This window comes from Cyclopterus lumpus, chromosome 4, assembly GCF_009769545.1.
Source record: "Cyclopterus lumpus isolate fCycLum1 chromosome 4, fCycLum1.pri, whole genome shotgun sequence".
Taxonomy (NCBI): Eukaryota; Metazoa; Chordata; class Actinopteri; order Perciformes; family Cyclopteridae; genus Cyclopterus; species Cyclopterus lumpus.
The window spans coordinates 24,813,315-24,835,567 of record NC_046969.1 but is presented as its reverse complement, the minus strand read 5'-3'; the positions used below and the strand labels follow the sequence as shown (position 1 = coordinate 24,835,567).

General features: G+C 44.6%; 3 protein-coding genes across 8 annotated transcripts in view; 1 reads left to right on the top strand and 2 right to left on the bottom strand.

The window, feature by feature from the left end:
* Positions 1 to 123: 123 nt before the first annotated feature.
* ankrd29 (ankyrin repeat domain 29) lies at positions 124 to 5,429 on the bottom strand. Its single transcript, XM_034531422.1, has 10 exons — positions 5,255 to 5,429; positions 4,853 to 4,963; positions 3,462 to 3,560; positions 3,265 to 3,363; positions 2,456 to 2,554; positions 2,003 to 2,101; positions 1,759 to 1,857; positions 1,463 to 1,558; positions 533 to 631; positions 124 to 426 (listed from the first exon to the last, which is right to left on the bottom strand). The coding sequence occupies exons 1-10, from the start codon at positions 5,264 to 5,266 to the stop codon at positions 343 to 345; spliced, it is 897 nt and encodes a 298-aa protein (XP_034387313.1). The 5' UTR covers positions 5,267 to 5,429; the 3' UTR covers positions 124 to 342.
* cts12 (cathepsin 12) lies at positions 4,858 to 11,715 on the top strand. Its single transcript, XM_034531421.1, has 9 exons — positions 4,858 to 4,971; positions 6,488 to 6,636; positions 7,371 to 7,504; positions 7,594 to 7,713; positions 9,739 to 9,903; positions 10,001 to 10,222; positions 10,348 to 10,516; positions 11,380 to 11,485; positions 11,580 to 11,715. The coding sequence occupies exons 2-9, from the start codon at positions 6,612 to 6,614 to the stop codon at positions 11,677 to 11,679; spliced, it is 1,041 nt and encodes a 346-aa protein (XP_034387312.1). The 5' UTR covers positions 4,858 to 4,971; positions 6,488 to 6,611; the 3' UTR covers positions 11,680 to 11,715.
* A 5,188-nt stretch (positions 11,716 to 16,903) lies between these two features.
* osbpl1a (oxysterol binding protein-like 1A) overlaps positions 16,904 to 22,253 on the bottom strand; it is a 26,092-nt gene continuing 20,742 nt past the window's right edge. For 5 of the 6 annotated variants that reach the window (XM_034530153.1, XM_034530151.1, XM_034530155.1 and 2 more), the window contains exons 20-29: positions 21,697 to 21,794; positions 21,439 to 21,621; positions 21,215 to 21,322; positions 21,006 to 21,095; positions 20,618 to 20,732; positions 20,411 to 20,521; positions 20,059 to 20,182; positions 19,870 to 19,960; positions 19,006 to 19,026; positions 16,904 to 17,302 (exon numbers count right to left, since the gene is read on the bottom strand). In XM_034530153.1, coding sequence (XP_034386044.1) covers positions 17,200 to 17,302; positions 19,006 to 19,026; positions 19,870 to 19,960; positions 20,059 to 20,182; positions 20,411 to 20,521; positions 20,618 to 20,732; positions 21,006 to 21,095; positions 21,215 to 21,322; positions 21,439 to 21,621; positions 21,697 to 21,794 — 1,044 coding nt within the window. In that variant the 3' untranslated portion in view covers positions 16,904 to 17,199. The remainder of the gene's footprint in view (positions 17,303 to 19,005; positions 19,027 to 19,869; positions 19,961 to 20,058; positions 20,183 to 20,410; positions 20,522 to 20,617; positions 20,733 to 21,005; positions 21,096 to 21,214; positions 21,323 to 21,438; positions 21,622 to 21,696; positions 21,795 to 22,253) is intronic. The other variant, XM_034530152.1, reaches the window with a different exon arrangement.

The window sequence follows — 22,253 nt, the reverse complement described above, 5'->3', positions numbered from 1 at the left end:
AAAATGCACGTTTGACACTTTATTTATTACATCTAATAATAATAATAATAATAATAATTTTTAAAAAGCAAATAAAAAAAAGTGTGCAAAAATATCTACAAATCTTACAACACCGGGAGTGAATAAAAAATAAATGCATATGCTGTCGAGCGACAGAGTGAAGGAGATGGTTTATTCAACATATGACGGCTTCATTTCAGTCGCAATGAAAAGCAAGCACCATATATATATATATAGTACATAGATCGGCACTGTATTCATCATCTTCATCATCATCATCATCATCATCATTATTAGTGAGTGTGGAAGAGGCAGGCATGAAGGACGGACTCTGGTTGGTCATCAACTGTCTCCATTTATGATTTTTGGACGCAACGCCTTCAGGATGCGATCGCTCTTTGTGAGATCTGCAGGGAGTTCATTATTCTGCGGAAGAAAAAAAACAACAACAACAAAAAACACCGATACGTTAAATTTAAATATTTTCACAAGACTGAAGTTTTGCCCCGCTCATCTTTTTAAAAACAGGCACCTTGTTGGGTACCGTCGGGTCCGCGTTGGCCCCGAGCAGCAGGAGGACGGTCTGAAGGTTTCCGCCCATCACGGCGGCGTGAAGGGCCGTCGAGCCGTTCTGCAGACGACAAGTAAAGATTATTCTGATGACGCTAGTGGGAGAAACAAATATACACGCCTGCTCTTTATCCGTATTAAAAAGGGATAGTTTGACATCCTCGTAGGATCGGGGGGCGGATCATGAGACAACGGGCCTTGAGAAGCCCCACCAAGTGTCCTTCATGGCAGCAGCTCTTCATAGATGTGGTTGTTTATGGTCGTTACGCATCTCTCTGTTGTTTTGTGTCCCTTTGTTGTTGTTTTGGTCGTCATCTCGGTCGCCCTGCATGTCTTTTTGTGTCTCTTTGTAGTCGTGTTGTTGTCGTGTCGAGTCTCTTCCTGGTTGGTACGCGTCTCTTTTCAGTGACATTTTGTAGGCGAAGGCCGGGTTATGGAAATAAAAAAACATTTAGTTCATTTTTCTTGTAGCTGCGACCACGTTTGTCTAAAAATCCTCCTTTCAAAGACACGTGAGGAGAGTGAGGTGGATTAGGTTTCAGTTCTGACGTCGATGAAACTCGTCTGGTGTCATCGGTAATAAATCCTCGTTGTCACAGGTTTAATAAACGTTGGAGGTTTTCCTCATTCTTCCATTTTTTGCCAAGAGTTAAATGAGAAGACTGAATACGCTCTCATGTGAGCTTAGCTTAGCTTAGCATAAAGACCACTAGCCTGGCTCTGTCCAAAAAACACCAGCAGCTCAACTAATCAATATGGTATAATTCATGTAATTTAATCTCCCCCCCCCCCCCACGTTGAGGTTTTCACCGAACATCTTCTCACTGCACTCTCGGCAGGAAAGCGAGTGTACGGCCGTTTGTAAAAGAAAATGGCGGCGGCATCGTCTAACCTTGAGAATTCCAACTGAAGGAGAAAACTTGAGAAGCTCCTCGATGACGCCGTTGTGTCCCTCAAAAGCGGCCTTGAATAACGCCGTCGATCCGTCCTGGAAAGACAACACGGGAAGCCTCGAATTATCTAACAAAGCAAGTTCCTCTTCCTCCTCTTCCTCCTTTGCTCTGAGGCTTTCAACTAATATCACGTGGGCCTCATCAGCAGATTAAAACATACAAGGGGGCGACACCAATCACTTATCCCTTCATGTACACTTTTATGTGCTTCGCTGACTCTTAAAGGACGACGTACTTGTCTGTCAGCGTCCCGATCCGCACCGCGTAAGAGGAGCACCCTCACCACCTCGTTGTGACCCATCTGAGCCGCCATCCACAGGGCGGCGGTGCCGTCCTGCAAGAGGCCGAGGGCAAAAAGAGGGGAGACGAAAGAGCGATATTAAGAGTGGCTGCAGGCGTGGGGGGGGGAGGGGGGTGAGGAAGAGGCGCCGCGAGCCCGTTAAAATCTCTAAAAAACGCTGAAGAGGCGAGGGCATTACCTCCCTCGATTGGTTGACCTTTGCGCCGGATGACAACAGCTGACGAATCACAGTCACGTGACCCTCCTGAGCGGCGAGGAACAGAGGGGTGGCGCCGTCCTGCAACACGAAAAAAGACTCACCTGACAACACTTTCACACTTATATCGGAAAAAGCTTCCGAGTGTCATTAAAATGTATAACACGCGCGACTGCTATTTTTATAAATACGTGTGTGTGTGTGTGTGTGTGTGTGTGTGTGTGTGTGTGTGCAGTCAGGTTGTTTTCACCTGCTGGTGGACACACTTATCCTGACAAATGACTCAGCAGTCTGCGGAAAAAAAACCTGAGCGGCTGGATTCCAGCTGCCGGGGACATTGTGTGTGCGACTGTAAGCATGATGTTCCCGACAGAGGAGACGGGGTGTGAAAGAGAAGGGGGGGGGGGGGGGGGGGGGGGGGGGGGCGTGGCTCACGTTCAGCTGGTCGTGAACGTTGGCTCCGTTCTTCAACAGGGTCTCCACCACCTTCGAGCGTCCGTGCTGAGAGGCAACGGTGAGCGCCGTGCCGCCGTCCTGCCGCGAGAAAAGAAGCACAAGAGAAAAGAAGCACAAGAGAAAAGAAGCACAAGAGAAAAGAAGCACAAGAGAAAAGAAGCACAAGAGAGAAGAACCACAAGAGAGAAGAACCACAAGAGAGAAGAACCAGCCGGCGGTGAGAAGAACAGTTGTGGCTTCGCACGAGTCTCAAGTCTCCAGAGGTGTTAAAAAAACAGAAGCCCGAGCAGCTTATTTTGTGACTGTACCGACACAAAGGCCTCTGGATCACAGGTCTGAAGACCCATGAATGGATTTACTGACTACGAAGATATGCAAAAGGACTACGAAGAGGAGGCGAAACTACCACACACACGAAAATAAACAGACCAAAACAACGACAAAGAGACAGAAAAGAACTACAAAGAGATGCAAAAAAAAAACGATAACAAAAAAGGGGTAAAGTGACGACAGACTAGCCCACAAAAAAGATTATGAAGACACAAAAGAGACCCGCAATGACAAAAAGCTGCAAAGAGACACAAGATGACCAGAGAAAAAGAACACTTGAACAGAACAACTACAAAAGAGACACAAAAACAACAACAAAGAGACAAAAAAAAAGACCAACACAACATCAGGAAAGGTTCTAAAACACTACAAAGTCTTGGTTATGTCGTAATATATGAATCACAGCCGTCTACGTCACACCCGGAAAACACAAAACACCTGCGATGACGCGTTCCTACCTTTGTCTGGAATTCAGTGGAGGCGCCGAATTCAAAGAGGAGCTTGACCACGTCATCGTGTCCCTGCTGGGAGGCGAAGAACAGGGCGGTGGAACCCCACTGCAAAAAAAAAAAAGGACAGATATGTTTGCATGCGTTTGAAAACATATTCAATTAAATGGCAACTGTGTTAAGTGTAACAATAAAAGCGCCCCCACCTCTCTTTGGTAGTTGATGTCGGCTCCCTGCATGATGAGGTCTTTGACGCACTCGTAATGGCCGCTGTAGGACGCCACCATCAGCGCCGTCGTTCCGCACTGGAGAGAAACACGGCGACGATATAAGTGACCGTAGAGACGACGGAGGTGAAGATTTAAAGAGGCCGCAAACTGTCAAACTCGCAGGAACACGTCGGGCAACAAAACGTTCCAACGGCGTGTAGATTGGTTTTTTTTTCTCCTGCAAGTTGTTTTCAACTATAGACGAGCGAGTTTTCATGTGTTTTATTGTAAATAAATGGAACACTGAAGAGATGACAGAAAGGTACTTTAAAGGTTCGTACTTGTATTTCGGGTCATATAGAAGTCTATGCTTCATGTGTTAAAGCTGCATTCTCTCTCCTGACCACCAGGGGGAGACTCCTCTGGTTGTATAGAAGTCTATGCTTCATGTGTTAAAGCTGCATTCTCTCTACTGACCACCAGGGTGCGACTCCTCTGGTTGTATAGAAGTCTATGCTTCATGTGTTAAAGCTGCATTCTCTCTCCTGACCACCAGGGGGCGACTCCTCTGGTTGTATAGAAGTCTATGCTTCATGTGTTAAAGCTGCATTCTCTCTACTGACCACCAGGGGGAGACTCCTCTGGTTGTATAGAAGTCTATGCTTCATGTGTTAAAGCTGCATTCTCTCTACTGACCACCAGGGTGCGACTCCTCTGGTTGTATAGAAGTCTATGCTTCATGTGTTAAAGCTGCATTCTCTCTCCTGACCACCAGGGGGCGACTCCTCTGGTTGTATAGAAGTCTATGCTTCATGTGTTAAAGCTGCATTCTCTCTACTGACCACCAGGGTGCGACTCCTCTGGTTGTATAGAAGTCTATGCTTCATGTGTTAAAGCTGCATTCTCTCTCCTGACCACCAGGGGGCGATTTATTACTATTATTATTTAATTATTTAATATAATACACAAGGTAATGTGTATTATATATATATATATATATATATATATATATATATATATATATATAATGCATATATATTCATATATTATTTATATACAGAAGTGGGCCTCAAGTTACAAATGGTAAAGAACCCCTGTTCATATTGGCATGTTAAATCACGTTGAATGCACGTGCACAAGCAGTGATACATTTAGTTAAAAAAACTTAGCTAAAAAAAACTAATACAATATTTTTTCTTCCTCTTCCAATTGAACACATAACCCCCCCCCCCCCCCCCCCCTTATTTTTATTATAAAGCACAATAAACCCTAAACACGGGATGAGCGGTGACACCACAGAGGTGAGGCTCGAGGCCCCTTCCGTCTCCCTACCACAGGCGGGTTACGGTTAAAGCGTGCAGCGCATCCGGGACATGCAGCGTCCGTACACTGTCTCTGCAGTCCGCGTCCACGCGGCCGCTGTTGAGCAGCAGCTGGAGGAGAGCCACGTTCCCCTTCCTCGCGGCCCAAAACACGGCGTTGGCCAGGGGCGTTTCCTTCTGGAGGGGTAAATACACACAACAGCCACCGGCCTCAAGCCACCATTAACGCATTAGAGCATGCAGACGGGCAGTGGGTCCGTTTTAAAAGTGTTACACCTCAAACGGAGCACAGGTTTATATGTTACGTTCAAGTAGGAGCTGCGCGCGCAGCCAGACTGAGAGCATGTAAACAGATCCCATACAGGTGAATAAACCCACATCGTTAATTAACACCTTTTGGACGCCCTCGCGTCTGCAGAGAATGATGGATGGAGGAAGAGGACAAATAAAAGAGAGGCACGTTTTTACCTTGAACGACATGCTGCGGACCTCATTCGTGACTCATGTTGTCTTCCTGCTGCGCGTTCATGGGAGGCGACGCGCAGGCTGCCGAGCGCCGCTCGCCCCGGTTGTTTTTGCCGCACCGTGTTTTTCGGGGTGTTGGGGGAAACGGAACAACCGGCAGACGGTCCGCTGAGCTCATCCACCTGCAGGCGGTGCTGCGCGCGGCGCCGGCCGCTGGGGGGCGCTGCAGACCTCACCGGTTGATGTGACATCGATCATATTTATCTGATTTAAATTCATGGACATTAAAAGCCCCATGACTCATCTTTCATTGACATCATTTAAATTAATATAATTATAACATAATATATATACATATATATGACATATGTATGTATATATGTGTATATATATTTATATATACATATATATACATATATATATATATACCAAATTATAATACATATATATATTATTGTGACATTAGTATCAACAATCAATGTATATGTGTGTATATATATGTATGTATGTATGTGTGTGTGTATATATACATATAATATATGTATATATAAACATACATATATATATATATATATATATACATGTATACATATAGATACATACCAATACACATACATATATATATATATATTTATATACATATTATTGTGACATCAGTATGAACAACTAATGTATATGTATACATACATGTATATACATAAACACAGACATATAGATACATACCAATACACACACATATATATATATATATATACACATACATTAATATATATATATATATATATATATCTGTATATATATTATTGTGACATCAGTATCAACAACTAATGTGTATATATATATATACATATATACATAAACACATACATAAATATATGTACATGTACATATAATACTATACTATTATTACCAGATAATAATATAACAATCACGCATGTACCAGATACTTTTCACCGTTGACACGTTTTTGTACTTAATTACGGTTTTGACTGAACTCTTATTGAAGTATTTCCACATCAACATCCTGGTACTTTGACTGAAGTAAAAGATCCGTGCACTTCCTCCACAGCTTGTTTTTGGAAAGTTTGATGTCAGGTGTTGTGCTCATTCATAACCCGGCACTTGAAGGATTTACAATATTGCAGCTTTAGCTCTCTCTCTAAACGATAATAGAGGCATTAGGGAGGAGGAGCAGGGGAAAGCATCTTATTTTTTGTTGACTAATGTCCTCCTCAGGCGCTGGCGTACCTGTTGATTAAGGGGATCCGTGCTGTGGAAGCATGTACTTACGGCTCGGCTACATAAGGAAGGCCGGCGGTGAGTCCTTCACTGTGTCGCTGCCCAGAGTCCGGCTCAGACCATGGGACCCAAACACACCCACCAAGGTAAGCTTCTTAGTTCACATTTAGACCAAAATAACTTTTTATTTTAAAGACGACCTCGTCATTTTAAAATGTTTCTGACTGGCTTTTATATTTGCTAAGAGTCCTTGTTGTGGAGAGAATACCATGAATGGAAGGAATTCAGGCATCTGAGCCTTTGTGTCCTTATTCATGATTATTTATGAGACACATTTTATACATTTGTTCACATAAAATTGAGTTTTAGTGAGCGTGAAGGGTCACTTTTGCAATGTCGTTTTTTCAATTGAGGTTTCTTCTTCATGGCGAGTATCAACCCCACTTTAAGAATTAATATTATGTTGGTTTTTTTGCTTAATTTCTTTACTCGAATAAGTACAGAGCACATTTTTATTATGGAGGTGCTGACAAGATATAATGCGGTGAGGACTCGAGTCACGTGACTTGCAACTTTACTCTTGACTTGAAAATATTTCCAAAGATTAAACATTATTGAGAAAGATGACTGAACTTCCCTTTTTAATTTACTTAATTAACTAATGTTAACACTCTTCATTCCCAGCAAGTCGTCATATAATCCCCCCGGATATTTACTGTATATTTTTCTTTTTTATGATTTAAGTTCTGTCGCACTTCTAATAATTCATGCTTTTTTTTTTTTTTTTTGTGGTAAATTTAAAGTCTTATAACTTAAATGGCATTACGACAACAACAGTTCCAATAATTTAGTGATAATTACAATTCGTTTTCCACTTCAGTCCGGCGGGCGGGCTTCCTGCTGCTCTCGGCCCTCCTGATTGGCCCGCGGCTCGCGGCCTCGGAGTCGGACGAGGTGGCGCCGACCGAGTGGGAGGTCTGGAAGAGCAGCCACAGCGTGGCCTACGAGGACACGGTGAGACGGAGTCCACGATCTGAAGAACCCCGGCGCCGGCCCTCGAGTCCTCTGATCCGCTTCTGAGTCTTTCTGTGATTTCCCTGCAGGACGACATGCAAAGGAGGAACATCTGGGAGACCAACAAGCAGATGATCGAGGACAACAATCAAGGCTTCTTCATGGGGAGGAGGCCGTTCACGATGGCCATGAACAAATATGGAGACCTGGTGAGGAGACGAGTTCCACCGCCTGAAAACCTCAAATAAAGTCTTTTAAAGTTATTGTGAGGAGCTTGGAACTGAAACTCAGTTTAGTCCTGGTCCTCTATAGACCTCAGTTTAGTCCTGGTCCTCTATAGACCTCAGTTTAGTCCTGGTACTCTATAGACCTCAGTTTAGTCCTGATCCTCTATAGACTTCAGTTTAGTTCTGATCCTCTATAGACTTCAGTTTAGTCCTGGTCCTCTATATGACCTCAGTTTAGTCCTGATCCTCTATAGACTTCAGTTTAGTTCTGATCCTCTATAGACCTCAGTTTAGTCCTGGTCCTCTATAGACCTCAGTTTAGTCCTGGTCCTCTATAGACCTCAGTTTAGTCCTGGTCCTCTATAGACCTCAGTTTAGTCCTGGTACTCTATAGACCTCAGTTTAGTCCTGATCCTCTATAGACTTCAGTTTAGTCCTGGTACTCTATAGACCTCAGTTTAGTCCTGATCCTCTATAGACTTCAGTTTAGTTCTGATCCTCTATAGACTTCAGTTTAGTCCTGGTCCTCTATATGACCTCAGTTTAGTCCTGATCCTCTATAGACTTCAGTTTAGTTCTGATCCTCTATAGACCTCAGTTTAGTCCTGGTCCTCTATATGACCTCAGTTTAGTCCTGATCCTCTATAGACTTCAGTTTAGTTCTGGTCCTCTATAGACCTCAGTTTAGTCCTGGACCTCTATATGACCTCAGTTTAGTCCTGGTCCGCTATATGACCTCAGTTTAGTCCTCATCCTCTATATGGCCTCAGTTTAGTCCTCATCCTCTATATGACCTCAGTTTAGTCCTGGTCCGCTATATGACCTCAGTTTAGTCCTCATCCTCTATATGACCTCAGTTTAGTCCTGGTCCGCTATATGACCTCAGTTTAGTCCTCATTCTCTATATGGCCTCAGTTTAGTCCTCATCCTCTATATGACTTCAGTTTAGTTCTGGTCCTCTATATGACCTGTTTTGTCCTGGTCCTCTATATGACCTGTTTAGTCCTGGTCCTCTATATAACCTTAGTTTAGTCCTGGTCCTCTATATAACCTTAGTTTAGTCCTGGTCCTCTATATGACCTCAGTTCAGTCCTGGTCCTCTATATAACCTTAGTTTAGTCCTGGTCCTCTATATAACCTTAGTTTAGTCCTGGTCCTCTATATAACGTTAGTTTAGTCCTGGTCCTCTATATAACCTTAGTTTAGTCCTGGTCCTCTATATGACCTCAGTTTAGTCCTGGTCCTCTATATAACCTTAGTTTAGTCCTGGTCCTCTATATAACCTTAGTTTAGTCCTGGTCCTCTATATGACCTCAGTTCAGTCCTGGTCCTCTATAGACCTCCATCAGTAAACAGACCATCAGAGAGAAGATGGTCTGGTTCTAGAGAGTTCTTCTTAAAGCTCCTCATTGGAGCCACCGGGTCGGATTCTGGTGAAACAAGATGACATCATGCAGGTTCACCAGAACCTCCTTCAGATCAGAGTCTAACGGGGCCTCCAGCAGAGACCAGTCCACCGTGGACAGACCCAGATGCAGCAGAGACCAGACTAGCGTGGACTAGAACCAGATCCATCAGAGACCAGTCCACCGTGGACAGACCCAGAACCAGCCTGTCAGACCCTGCTGCAGTAAAATTAGAGCTTTTCTAAAGGGACAAGCGCACTACCGCCTTTGTCCACAGGGACCGCCAGAATCAACACAAAGTGAAAGTTCCTCAAGTAGCTTTAAGTCAATACAAAGATTTCACGCCATTAACAAACTGATCTTTTGTTAAAATATAAAGGATACATTGCTTACTCGATGTATCCTTTTGCATTATGTGTTACATAAATGTATTTTTGTGCGTTTTCCTACACAAGTCTAGCCACATATTTTGAACACGGGTTGTATACGAATTAAAGTGCATAACTTTTCAAAAAGGTAACGCAGCGAACAGGCGCGGGAGAACCTCCCTGCCAACTCCGATAACATTAATTACAGCGAAAACAATCTTCACGCTCTCCAGACGAAACAAGAGTACCACGTTTTGCAAGGCGCCACGATCGACTCCCAGTTCGTGAAGAGGGGGAAGACCGTCTCGGGCCGACGGCTGCGTAACAACGCCAAGAAGTTGCAAGCCTACTTTGTCGACTACAGGAACATGGGTTACGTCACCGAGGTGAAAGACCAGGTGAGACTTCCCCACATTCATCTTCAGGGGTTATTTTTTCTTTAATATCTTGAAGCGCCTTCAAAAATCTACCCGTTTGTTTAAATACACGTCTCAGGGTTTCTGTGGCTCGTGCTGGGCCTTCAGCACCACGGGAGCCATCGAGGGACAAATTTACAAGAAGACGGGTCAGCTCGTGTCCTTGAGTGAACAGAACCTGGTGGACTGCTCCAGGTCCTACGGCACGTACGGCTGCAACGGCGCCTGGATGGCCAACGCCTACGACTACGTGGTCAACAACGGGCTGCAGGCCACCGACGCCTACCCGTACAGCTCGGTGGTGAGGCTCGAGGCTCGACCCGCCGGTCTCGCCCCCGTCAGAGCGCCCCGAAAAGTATTGTTATCGTTACGTATTCTGCGTCCACCCTGTCGCTGACGCTCGGGGTCGGTTTCGTCCCTCAACAGGACACCCAGCCCTGCTACTACGACAGCAGGCTGGCGGTGGCCCACATCAAGGACTACAGGTTCTTGCCCAAAGGAGACGAGCAGGCCCTGGCCGACGCCGTGGCAACCGTCGGTCCAATCACGGTCGCCATTGACGCAGATCACTCAAGCTTCCTGTTCTACAGCTCAGGTCAGTTGTGAAAGAAATTGGATGAAAAAAACAGACGTTATATGAATATTGTGGTGGGATATCTATGATTTCGGACGGGTTTCGGCTATCGAGGGTCGCTCTTCCTCGTCTTTGGGTTTCAACTTAAATACTTTAATCAAATCAACCAAAGGAATTCCAGCAACCTGAATTATTTCTTTGGGAATTATGAAAGCTTTTGATCTGAACTTGTGAACATTACCATGCAAAATTGAACTTTGTATATATATATATATATATATATATATATATATATATGTATATGTATATGTATATATATATATATATATATATATATATGTATATATATGTATATGTATATGTATATATATGTATATATATATATATATATATATGTATATATATATATATACATATATATATATATACATACATATATACACAAGTTATATATGTATGTATGTATATATATATACACACATATATACATATGTTTATATATATGTTAATTATATATATATATATATATATATATATATGTGTGTGTTAATGTTCACAAGTTCAGATAAAAAAAGAATTCCCAAAAATGTATTCAGGTTGCTGAAATTATATTTATATATATATATATATATATAAATAAATATATATAAAATTCAGAGACTCATTTAAAATATATATATATATATATATATATATATATATTTATATACACACACAAAGTTAAATTTTGCTTTTGAAATTACAAATCATGAAATTAAAATAATCTTTTTTAATTTAAAAAACGGTGAATTCCGAACATTAAAATTTCAATACATGGTTTTCAAAACAAAAGAAGTAAATATGGACCCCAGATGGACATAAACACGACTCCAACAACTTTACAGGAATATACGACGAGCCGACCTGCAACCCGAACAATCTGAGTCACGCGGTGCTGCTGGTTGGCTACGGCTCCGATGGAGGCCAAGACTACTGGATCATCAAAAACAGGTCAGAATAAAGAATAAAATGAACCCACATAAAGAACAACAAAGGTTGTCGAACACCACATCTTCTATTATTCATTGTTTCTTCTTCTCCTCAGTTGGGGAAGCAGTTGGGGCGAAGGCGGCTACATGCGGATGGTCCGGGACGGCAGGAACACTTGTGGCATCGCGAGCTACGCCTTGTACCCCGTCCTGTAAAGAAACTATGTATTATGAAGCTTTATGCAGAGGGGATTGTTCACACAGCATTCAGAGGCTCATTTATACACATTTATTAATAAAAACTATATATTATGAAGCTTTATGCAGAGGGGTTTGTTCACACAGCATTCAGAGACTCATTTATACACATTTAATAAAAACTGTATATTATGAAGCTTTATGCAGAGGGGTTTGTTCACACAGCATTCAGAGACTCATTTATACACATTTATTAATAAAAACTATATATTATGAAGCTTAATGCAGAGGGGTTTGTTCACACAGCATTCAGAGACTCATTTATACACATTTAATAAAAACTGTATATTATGAAGCTTTACCGAGAGGGGTTAGTTCACACAGCATTCAGAGACTCATTTATACACATTTATTAATAAAAACTATATATTATGAAGCTTTATGCAGAGGGGTTTGTTCACACAGCATTCAGAGACTCATTTATACACATTTATTAATAAAAACTATATATTATGAAGCTTAATGCAGAGGGGTTTGTTCACACAGCATTCAGAGACTCATTTATACACATTTAATAAAAACTGTATATTATGAAGCTTTACCGAGAGGGGTTAGTTCACACAGCATTCAGAGTCTCATTTATACACATTTATTAATAAAAACTATATATTATGAAGCTTTATGCAGAGGGGTTTGTTCACACAGCATTCAGAGACTCATTTATACACATTTATTAATAAAAAATATATATTATGAAGCTTTATGCAGAGCTTTATGCATCACACGCCTCTTTTATACTACATCGTTATTTGGAAATATCTTGTTATTTCTCCTGACTGCAAAACTTTTATATATACCTCTCTCTCTCTCTCTCTCTCTCTCTCTCTCTCTCTCTCTCTCTCTCTCTCTCTCTCTCTCTCTCTCTCTCTCTCTCTCTCTCTCTCTCTCTCTCTCTCTCTCTCTCTCTCTCTCTCTCTCTCTCTCTCTCTCTCTCTCTCTCTCTCTCTCTCTCTCTCTCTCTCTCTCTCTCTCTCTCTCTCTATATATATACTTTGCGTACTTGTAGAACATGTTATATTCAGAAGGGGATGAGTGGCCTCAGTGTTTCAGCCCTCAACCGGAATGTGTTGCTCCGTATTTTCAATGCAAATAAAAAAATTTACTATTATAAACAATGTTGTATCAGTTACTTACCGGCTCAACTGAATATATAATTAAGTGATAATAAAGTATTTATTCTATCTTCTATATTTGTGATCTGCATTGTTCACCTCATCTCAGAAGTACATATTGTACTTCTCAGAGGTACATAATGTACTTCTTACTCCTCTACATCTCAGAGGTACATACACTAGTAACTATATAGATACTACTACAGGGTACAAAACGAATCCAAAGAGACATAACACGAAAAAAAGGGAACAAAATGACTACAAAGAGACACAAAATGACCCAAAGAGATGCAAAATAACCGCCAAGAGACAAAAAACAACTACAAAGAGACACAAATCAACTACAAAGAGACACAAAACAACCACAAAGAGACACAAATCAACCACCAAGAGACACAAAACAACCACCAAGAGACACAAAACAACCACAAAGAGACAAAAAATAACTACAAAGACACACAAATCAACCACAAAGAGACACAAATCAACCACCAAGAGACACAAATCAACCACCAAGAGACACAAAACAACCACCAAGAGACATTAAACAACTACAAAGAGACAAAAAATAACTACAAAGAGACACAAAACAACCACAATAAGCGGTAGACCGCTATACAGTCTGTGTGTCTTCTCCCTGTTCGGAGAGGCCTTCGGCTTGTCTCTGCCCAGGAGCCCTTTGTTTCATAATGTGTGCGTTTCTTTCCGTCTCCATGTCACACCCTGATTTTGCAACTCGATAATGTATTTTCTCAGTGACAAACGCATCTGATACCGTATGTAATTAAAATAATTAAATCCACATGTTCTCGTCGTTAATGACCGTGAATACTTAGTGATAATGGGTTTCTCCCGAGCGGGTCGGTGGGGTCGGACTGTTTGCTGGTTGTTAATTGTCTCACGGGCGACTGATCCGCTCTCGGCGTGTCGATGCAGAAGTGCATCTCTGACCCTTACAGAGAGCAGGCCGTGACGCTACGACGTGACGCTACGACGTGACGCTACGACGTGACGCTACGACGTGACGCTACGAAGTGACGCTACGATGTGACGCTACGACGTGACGCTACGACGTGACGCTACGACGTGACGCTACGACGTGACGCTACGACGTGACGCTACGACGTGACGCTACGACGTGACGCTACGACGTGACGCTACGACGTGACGCTACGAAGTGACGCTACGAAGTGACGCTACGAAGTGACGCTACGACGTGACGCTACGACGTGACGCTACGACGTGACGCTACGACGTGACGCTACGACGTGACGCTACGACGTGACGCTACGACGTGACGCTACGACGTGACGCTACGACGTGACGCTACGACGTGACGCTACGACGTGACGCTACGACGTGACGCTACGTGACGCTACGACGTGACGCTACGACGTGACGCTACGAAGTGACGCTACGAAGTGACGCTACGAAGTGACGCTACGAAGTGACGCTACGAAGTGACGCTACGAAGTGACGCTACGAAGTCAACACTTACTTTTTATTTTACACAGGACTCAAACAACGGCCTCTTGGGTGAAAGTCGGTGGTTATAATCGTTATTATACCACGTAACTAAGTAATTAGCTCGAACTGAATGCAAAAACGTCCATAGTCAATGTTTTCGTGGTTTGCAGAAACGTACGATGCCAACATTGTTACGGCAGGGCTGAGAAGTGACAACATTCCAAACATGTGACAACACAAGCATTGTTTACATCTCAAGATTGTTATCAGTGGAGTAACATGATGTTCATCCTTATTGTCCACTGCTGAATGCAAGGCACATGACTTATAGGACGCATGAAGGACTGACTATAAAGTCATAAAAAGCTCAAAAGCAGCTTTTCCCTCTTTGTTTATTTTCTCTTTGAGATGTTCATTCGGTTACTACGGCGATCCAATGGCGCACGGAGGCAGCTGCACGCCGTGCAAATGCAAAGAGGGCGTGAACATTTGTGATTCTCTCACTGGAGGTAATTATACATGTTTTACAGAAATACATACGATTATTAAAGTTGAGATAGAATCGTCTTTCAGTTAAACAGGAAGTCAAAACCACCAGTGTTCCTTCTTATAATGACCATCTTGTGACGGGGTTGGTGATTTAAAAGGTATACTATGCGATAATTGCCGCTTACTGGTTGTAGATAATGACACTGCCACACACTACTAGGGATAACTTTTGTGGGAGTCCACACATTGTTTTAAAAGAAAATCCTGCGTAGTGTACTTTTAACGTTGGACAGATAAAATTAAAAAAGTTGCAGAGGCCATATCTATTGTCACAGGCTGAGTAGAGCTGCTCATAAATCATACACTGGCCCTCCTCGACTTTAATAAGCAGAGCAGCACATCTGGTAACGGCCGTGTTTCACCGCCACGGTGGGTTCAGGGGGGTCGAAGATTCATCTTGAAAATCACGTCGCAGCTTTTTAATCCTTTGGGCTCGTGTCCGCTGACAGGATGCCTCCAGCTGCCTCCAGCTGGTCCACGTCTGGTTCCAGCTGTTCCACGTCTGGTTCCAGCTGTTCCACATCTGGTTCCAGCTGTTCCACGGCTTTCCCGATGGACGACGCCTCGGCTCGGCTGAGACGGCAGCTGCAGGACGTTGCCGACGGTTACGCTTCGCTCTCCGGACTGAACCAGCTGGAGGCCGACGTCTCTGGAACCGAGGTGCGGTCGGTGCAGGTTTTTCGGTAGTTAGGTTCAACCGTCCTTTAAAAAGGGGGCAGTGTGGAGGATTTGGCGCCCTCTTGTGAGTCGGTTGCAGATTGCAACTCACTCTACGCAACTCACTCTACGCTGACGGCAACACAACATATATTAGTTTAAGATGATTATACGCTAATGAAAGCGGTTATGAATATCACACACTTTCTGGTGACAGAAACAAAGAAATGAATGCAACTCTTAGATATTCCACGACATCTTTTTCCTCCCGAGTGCAAAATGAGAAAGTCGACATTGATTCATTCACTCAATGTGACTCCGGGACGACCGCCTCACGCCGGGCCGGCGGATCAAAATGTGCAACGAGGGAAATTCAAAGTCTGCAGCGAACCTTTACGCGAGGAGGTTCGGGAATCTTTAAAGCCACAGCTGCTCTAACCCCTGTGATGTGTGTCTGTAATCACATGACTTCACTGAACAGGGCTTCATACCCGCTGATCTCAGCTCATTTTCGGGGGACATGGTCCTTGGAGGGTGCGGTCTCCGTCCGCCACCTGACGCGGACGGGGACGGAGGTCGTTTCTTCTGCTGCCCGTTAGGTTCAAGCTCCGGCTCAGCTGGATGAATACCAGCTCTCTGAGGAGAACAGCTGGCTCGCTTACACCTTGCCACAACAGGACCTCAATTACAGGTAATTATATATCAATATTGAAGAAGATGTGGAAATTATGAAAAGTGCTTTTCAGAAACACTCTGAGAAAATGAGATGCTGCATCTCAAGGGGGGCTATCCTTCAATAACATAATTAAAATTCAAGTGGGAAGTCCCCGCCCCCCCACGTACACCCTTTAAAGAAATCTCACAAGTTTGAGCACTATTATGACACTAATATTATCCAAATAGACCTTGTAGTTGCAGAGATGCACTTCGAGTCAGAGGCCTTGGGTTTAAGAGGTATTTCTTATTATTTTAGGCCTCACTTCTCTCTGGACATCAAGACCACGTCCTCCAGAGGGCTGATCCTCCACGTGGCCCGGGAGAGGAGCCGCCCCCCTGCTGGCCGTCTACGTGGCCAACGGCAAGATCAAGATGTCCCTCGGGGTAATCCTCCAACAACACTTACACACATCAACCTGATATTTACTGACTATGTTTGTATTTGTGAGTTTGGACTCCAGAGGGAACGAGAACGACGTGACGGAGGTTACTGGTTCTGGATCTGTGTGAAGTTTATATACAGGACCACATTTAGAGTTAGTATTATTATTATTATTATTATTATTATTAACAAATAAAAGAAGACGGGACGTTAAAACCATGAACCCCTTTTTGCATCAGCACCCATCCAGTTCCCTCATGAGCAGAAACCAACTGGTGTCAACGTACATACAAACATATTCAAAGCAGATTTACATTTTTTATGCACAATTTTACAACCATAAAGGAGATAAAGGCCACGCAGTTTTAAGTGTTATTGCTCGTAGTTACCGCAGCTATGAACGCTGCCGCGTGCAGAGGACACCAAGCGAATGTCTCTCCGCAGTCAACGTCCATCAGTGAACGTCCATCAGTAAATGTCCATCAGTGAACGTCCATCAGTGAATGTCCATCAGTGAATGTCCATCAGTGAATGTCCATCAGTAAACGTCCATCAGTGAATGTCCATCAGTGAATGTCCATCAGTGAATGTCCATCAGTAAATGTCCGGCAGCTGGCTGTACTTCCTGTCCCAGTATCCGCTAGAAAAGATCCAGTCCTGGGTGCTGGTGTGGGGGTTCTGACCCTGCTGGAACCACCTGAAACCACAACAGAGACACATCATCACTCAGATCCTCAGGCCCAGCGGGGGGGGGGGGGGGGGGGGGGGGGGGGGGGGACAGGAAGGTCGGTCATGCAAAGTGTCAGCGCCCCCCCTTGACCCGTCAAAATGTCTCTCAAAAGAGACGCGAACCAACCAGGAAGAGACTCAGAGTGACCTCCAAGAGACATGAAACGACCACAAGAGACACAAAGAAGCTCAAAAGAACAATGAAACGGGACTAAACAACAAAGAGATTTAAAAAAAGAAAAAAAAAAACAGCTGCAAAGAGACACAAAACAATAACAAAAAGAGGCTAAACAAGTCTGGGTCTTATGCTCTTTGCCCACTTTCTTATACAATCCACCTACGAGGACGAGTTGAGTGAGGGGATTTCATGTAGTAAATATTTTTGTTTGTTCTTCATGCAAACGTAGTTTTCCTTAAAGAGTTCAAGGTTACACAATGTGAGTGGTGGACATACAACTGGCAAAGTATTCCTTTAAATCCTATGTTTTTTTGTGGAGAAAGGATCCGGGTTAGAGGACTTTGGGCTAGAGGACTATGGATTAGAGGACTTTGGGTTAGAGGACTTTGGGTTAGAGGACTATGGATTAGAGGACTATGGATTAGAGGACTTTGGGTTAGAGGACTCTGGGTTAGAGGACTATGGGTTAGAGGACTCCGGGTTAGAGGACTTTGGGTTAGAGGACTCTGGGTTAGAGGACTTTGGGTTAGAAGACTATGGGTTAGAGGACTCTGGGTTAGAGGACTTTGGGTTAGAGGACTTTGGGTTAGAGAACTCCGGATTAGAGGACTCTGGGTTAGAGGACTTTGGGTTGGAGGACTTTGGGTTAGAGGACTATGGATTAGAGGACTCTGGGTTAGAGGACTCTGGGTTAGAAGACTTTGGGTTAGAGAACTCCAAATTAGAGGACTCTGGGTTAGAGGACTATGGGTTAGAGGACTATGGGTTAGAGGACTTTGGGTTAGAGGACTTTGGGTTGGAGGACTTTGGGTTAGAGGACTATGAATTAGAGGACTCTGGGTTAGAGGACTCTGGGTTAGAGGACTCTGGGTTAGAGAACTCTGGGTTAGAAGACTTTGGGTTAGAGAACTCCAAATTAGAGGACTCTGGGTTAGAGGACTCTGGGTTAGAAGACTTTGGGTTAGAGAACTCCAAATTAGAGGACTCTGGGTTAGAGGACTCTGGGTTAGAGGACTCTGGGTTAGAGGACTTTGGGTTAGAGGACTTTGGGTTAGAGGACTCTGGGTTAGAGGACTCTGGGTTAGAGGGCTCTGGGTTAGAGGACTCTGGGTTAGAGGGCTCCGGGTTAGAGGACTCCGGGTTAGAGGACTCTGGGTTAGAGGACTCTGGGTTAGAGGGCTCTGGGTTAGAGGACTCCGGGTTAGAGGACTCTGGGTTAGAGGACTCCGGGTTAGAGGACTCTGGGTTAGAGGACTCCCATGGCGTTCGAGTGCCAGGAAGCCCCCATGCCGGTGGGGAAGGGAGAGCAGATTAAAAAGCCGTCGTCTCCAAACCGAGATTCAATCATTCTCTGACCCTCCTTCTGTTAGCGGGGCGGTTGTGTTGGGATGCAGATAAGATTTCAATTTGGAGAACACAAAAGCGTCTGGAAACCACGGAGACGGCGAACACATTTGGGGACACATCAATCAAAACAGGCGAGCAGCTCTGACCTTGGACCCGGGGCCGGACTCCTCAACATCAAAGCCGCGATGCAACAAACAAACAAACAAAGTCAGATGAAGAGAAAATTGGAGATTTAGCTCGAGCATTTCAAAGCAAGACGCGGCATGAAAGAGACGAATGCAGCTTTAGAGTATTCGTGTACTCGGCCTCAACGACACCTGCACATAAAGTACATGTGCATGTACAACGCGTACGTTTAGCACAACACAGCTGAGCTGCCAGTGTTCACACACTTTATGAAAAAACAAACGCAGAATAGACTTGTTTGTTTTCTCATTTAATTTATGGCGAGAACGTTTATATTTCCTTTAAAGGATAGAAATCGGCATGTAAAGGTACTAAAAATATAGAAATCTGCATGTAAAGGTAATAAAAATATAGAAATCTGCATGTAAAGGTAATAAAAAGACAGAAATCTGCATGTAAAGGTAATAAAAAGATAGAAATCTGCATATATAGTTAATAAAAAGACAGAAATCTGCATGTAAAGGTAATAAAAAGATAGAAATATGCATGTAAAAGGTAATAAAAAGATAGAAATCGGCATGTAAAAGTACTAAAAATATAGAAATCTGCATGTAAAGGTAATAAAAAGACAGAAATCTGCATGTAAAGGTAATACAAAGATAGAAATATGCATGTAAAGGTAATAAAAAAACTGAAATCTGCATATAAAAAGGTAATAAAATCCGAATTGACACCTTCATTATGATTAAATATGAATTATTGCCATTTAATGCACACGCAGGAAGGCCATCGTCTTCACATGGCCTTGAATTGGTTGAACCTTTTGGAAAACCTACGACGATTCAGACCTTTAAGAGAGGAGAAACCTTCACCACCTTCCTCACCTCGTCTCCCACTCTTCATCCAGCCGGCAGCGGTTCTTGCGCCCGGCTCTCTGTTTGTCCTCCAGACGTTTCTTCTCCTCGCCAGCGAGGTCTGTCGGGGAAAAACAACAATGACAATCGAAAGAGTTTTCAGATCACGGCCGGGGGGGGTCGATTATCACGTTGTTTGTTGCGGCGCGTCGCCGTTACCGATGTCGCCGTTCTCCATGGCGCGGATGTCGGGCCTCCGCCGGCAGTCCGTATGAGGGAGGGCTCCCTCCATCTCCACGCGCAGCTCGTTGAGTTGCATCGCGAAGGACGTGAAGCTGTACATCTGATCAGAACGTCAACAAAAAACAAATGCATTAAACGTACAACAACAACAACAACAACAACAAGAGAAAAGGTTTCCTGTACAGAAAACAACCATCTCTGGAAACTGTGCGCATTAAGCAGGACAATGTAACACCCCACCGCCCCCGGAAAACGAGCGCTCTGAACGTGCACGTTTTTTTGGGGGCGGTTTGCGCGGACGCCAACTAAAGCTCCTCGGGGTTCGGACCTCGGTGGAGTTGGCCGGTCGCGGCGCGATCCTCCACAGCAGCCGGCTGCCGGGAACCATCTCCACGGTGTCACCGGCCGGAGAGGGAACCTCCTCCTGGTCCTCGCTGCCCTGAACACACACACACACACGGCGTGGGAAAAAGACGCAGACATCAATCACGACGCCCCTCTGAGATGCATCATTACCGCGTCGTCACACTCGTACCGCTCTGCCGCTTCGCTTCCTGTCGCTCGTCCTGTTGTGCGCCTCGAAGGCGGCCGGCTCGACGGCGTACAGGCACTCGGTCCACTTCCCGTAGAGAGCGCACAGCTTCTTTTTGCTGCGGCACACATTTAGAGTTATTAGTACACAACTCAACTAAACACATGCGAGTGTATCGTGGACATTTTAATATGGGAAATGATTCCTTTAAACAAAACAAGCTCAAGGGACCTCAGCTACTTCACTTTGAGGATCCTGAATTACAAATAAAGCTTATTGAGTCCTACTTGTTCTACAACATGGAGATATGTTTTGTAAGCATGATAAACTGTATATATCCCCCTCCGCATTCAAGAGGAAGAAGACGACCCCGTTATTTAATTAAATATACCTTTTATCCAGAATGTATCCTTCCACCTTGTGCAGCTCTTTGCCAAAAAGACCGCATGGTTTGAAATTCAGGCAGCACCTTTCACCAGTTCTGTGAGGAGAGAAGAAAGTGCACGTTATCCTCTCACTCTCTCAAAAACAGGGCTTAAGTATAGTGGCCAATACATGAATGCCAAAATGTTTTTATTGATAGTGTTTTGGTCCACTCACCTGTGGTTGACCACCTCCACATTTCCGTACTGCTCGATCCACAGCTGGCCCACGATGATGTTGTGAACGCAGCAGGTGGGGTTGGTCCAGGTGTAGGCTTCGTTGTACCTGGAGAGTAAAAGGTTGAAGAAATAAAGTAGTTTATGGCGCAACGTGTACGATGTGGACAGATTTATTGTTGTTAAAATGTCACATTTACATCATGTAAAAAAAAGCTCTCTCACCTGGGCAGCTCCAGCGTGATGACGCCTCTCGGCTCCGCCTCCACGCTCTTGCCCCAGAACTTGAGTTTGGGGTAGATGGACCCGTGGAACACGAAGTCCCGCTCCAGGCCCTCGGCGTGGAAGGCGCTGACCGGAGGATGGTGGCTCACCTGCTCCGACAGGAGCCGGAAGCCCAGGTCCTCTCTGTGAGACAGTTCAGAGGTTCAGGAAGTGTGTGTCGTCACCGGGGGGATCAAAACGTGCACGAGCCCCACTCACCTGACCAGTTCATAGGTTTCTCCCAGTAGGGGGTTGAAGGGTTTACCGGTCCGCTCCCACTGCGAGGCCACGGCAGACACGGCGAACGCAGCCACGCACTGCCAACGACACGGCAGAAACACTCAGGACAACGTGTAATGTTGGAGACGGCTTTAGCTCATAGTGCACGTGGAGCTCAATGTGCACGTGGAGCTCGTTGTGCACGTGGAGCTCGTGGTGCACGCAGAGCTCGTGGTGCACGCAGAGCTCGTTGTGCACGCGGAGCTCGTGGTGCACGCGGAGCTCGTGGAGCTCGTTCTGCACGCGGAGCTCGTTCTGCACGCGGAGCTCGTGGGAGCTTGTGGTGCACGTGGAGCTTGTGGTGCACGTAGAGCTCGTAGTGCACATGGAGCTCGTAGTGCACGTGGTGCACGTGGAGCTCGTGGTGCACGCGGTGCACGTGGAGCTTGTGGTGCACGTAGAGCTCGTGGTGCACGCGGAGCTCGTGGTGCACATGGAGCTCGTTCTGCACGCGGTGCACGTGGAGCTTGTGGTGCACGTGGAGCTCGTAGAGCTCG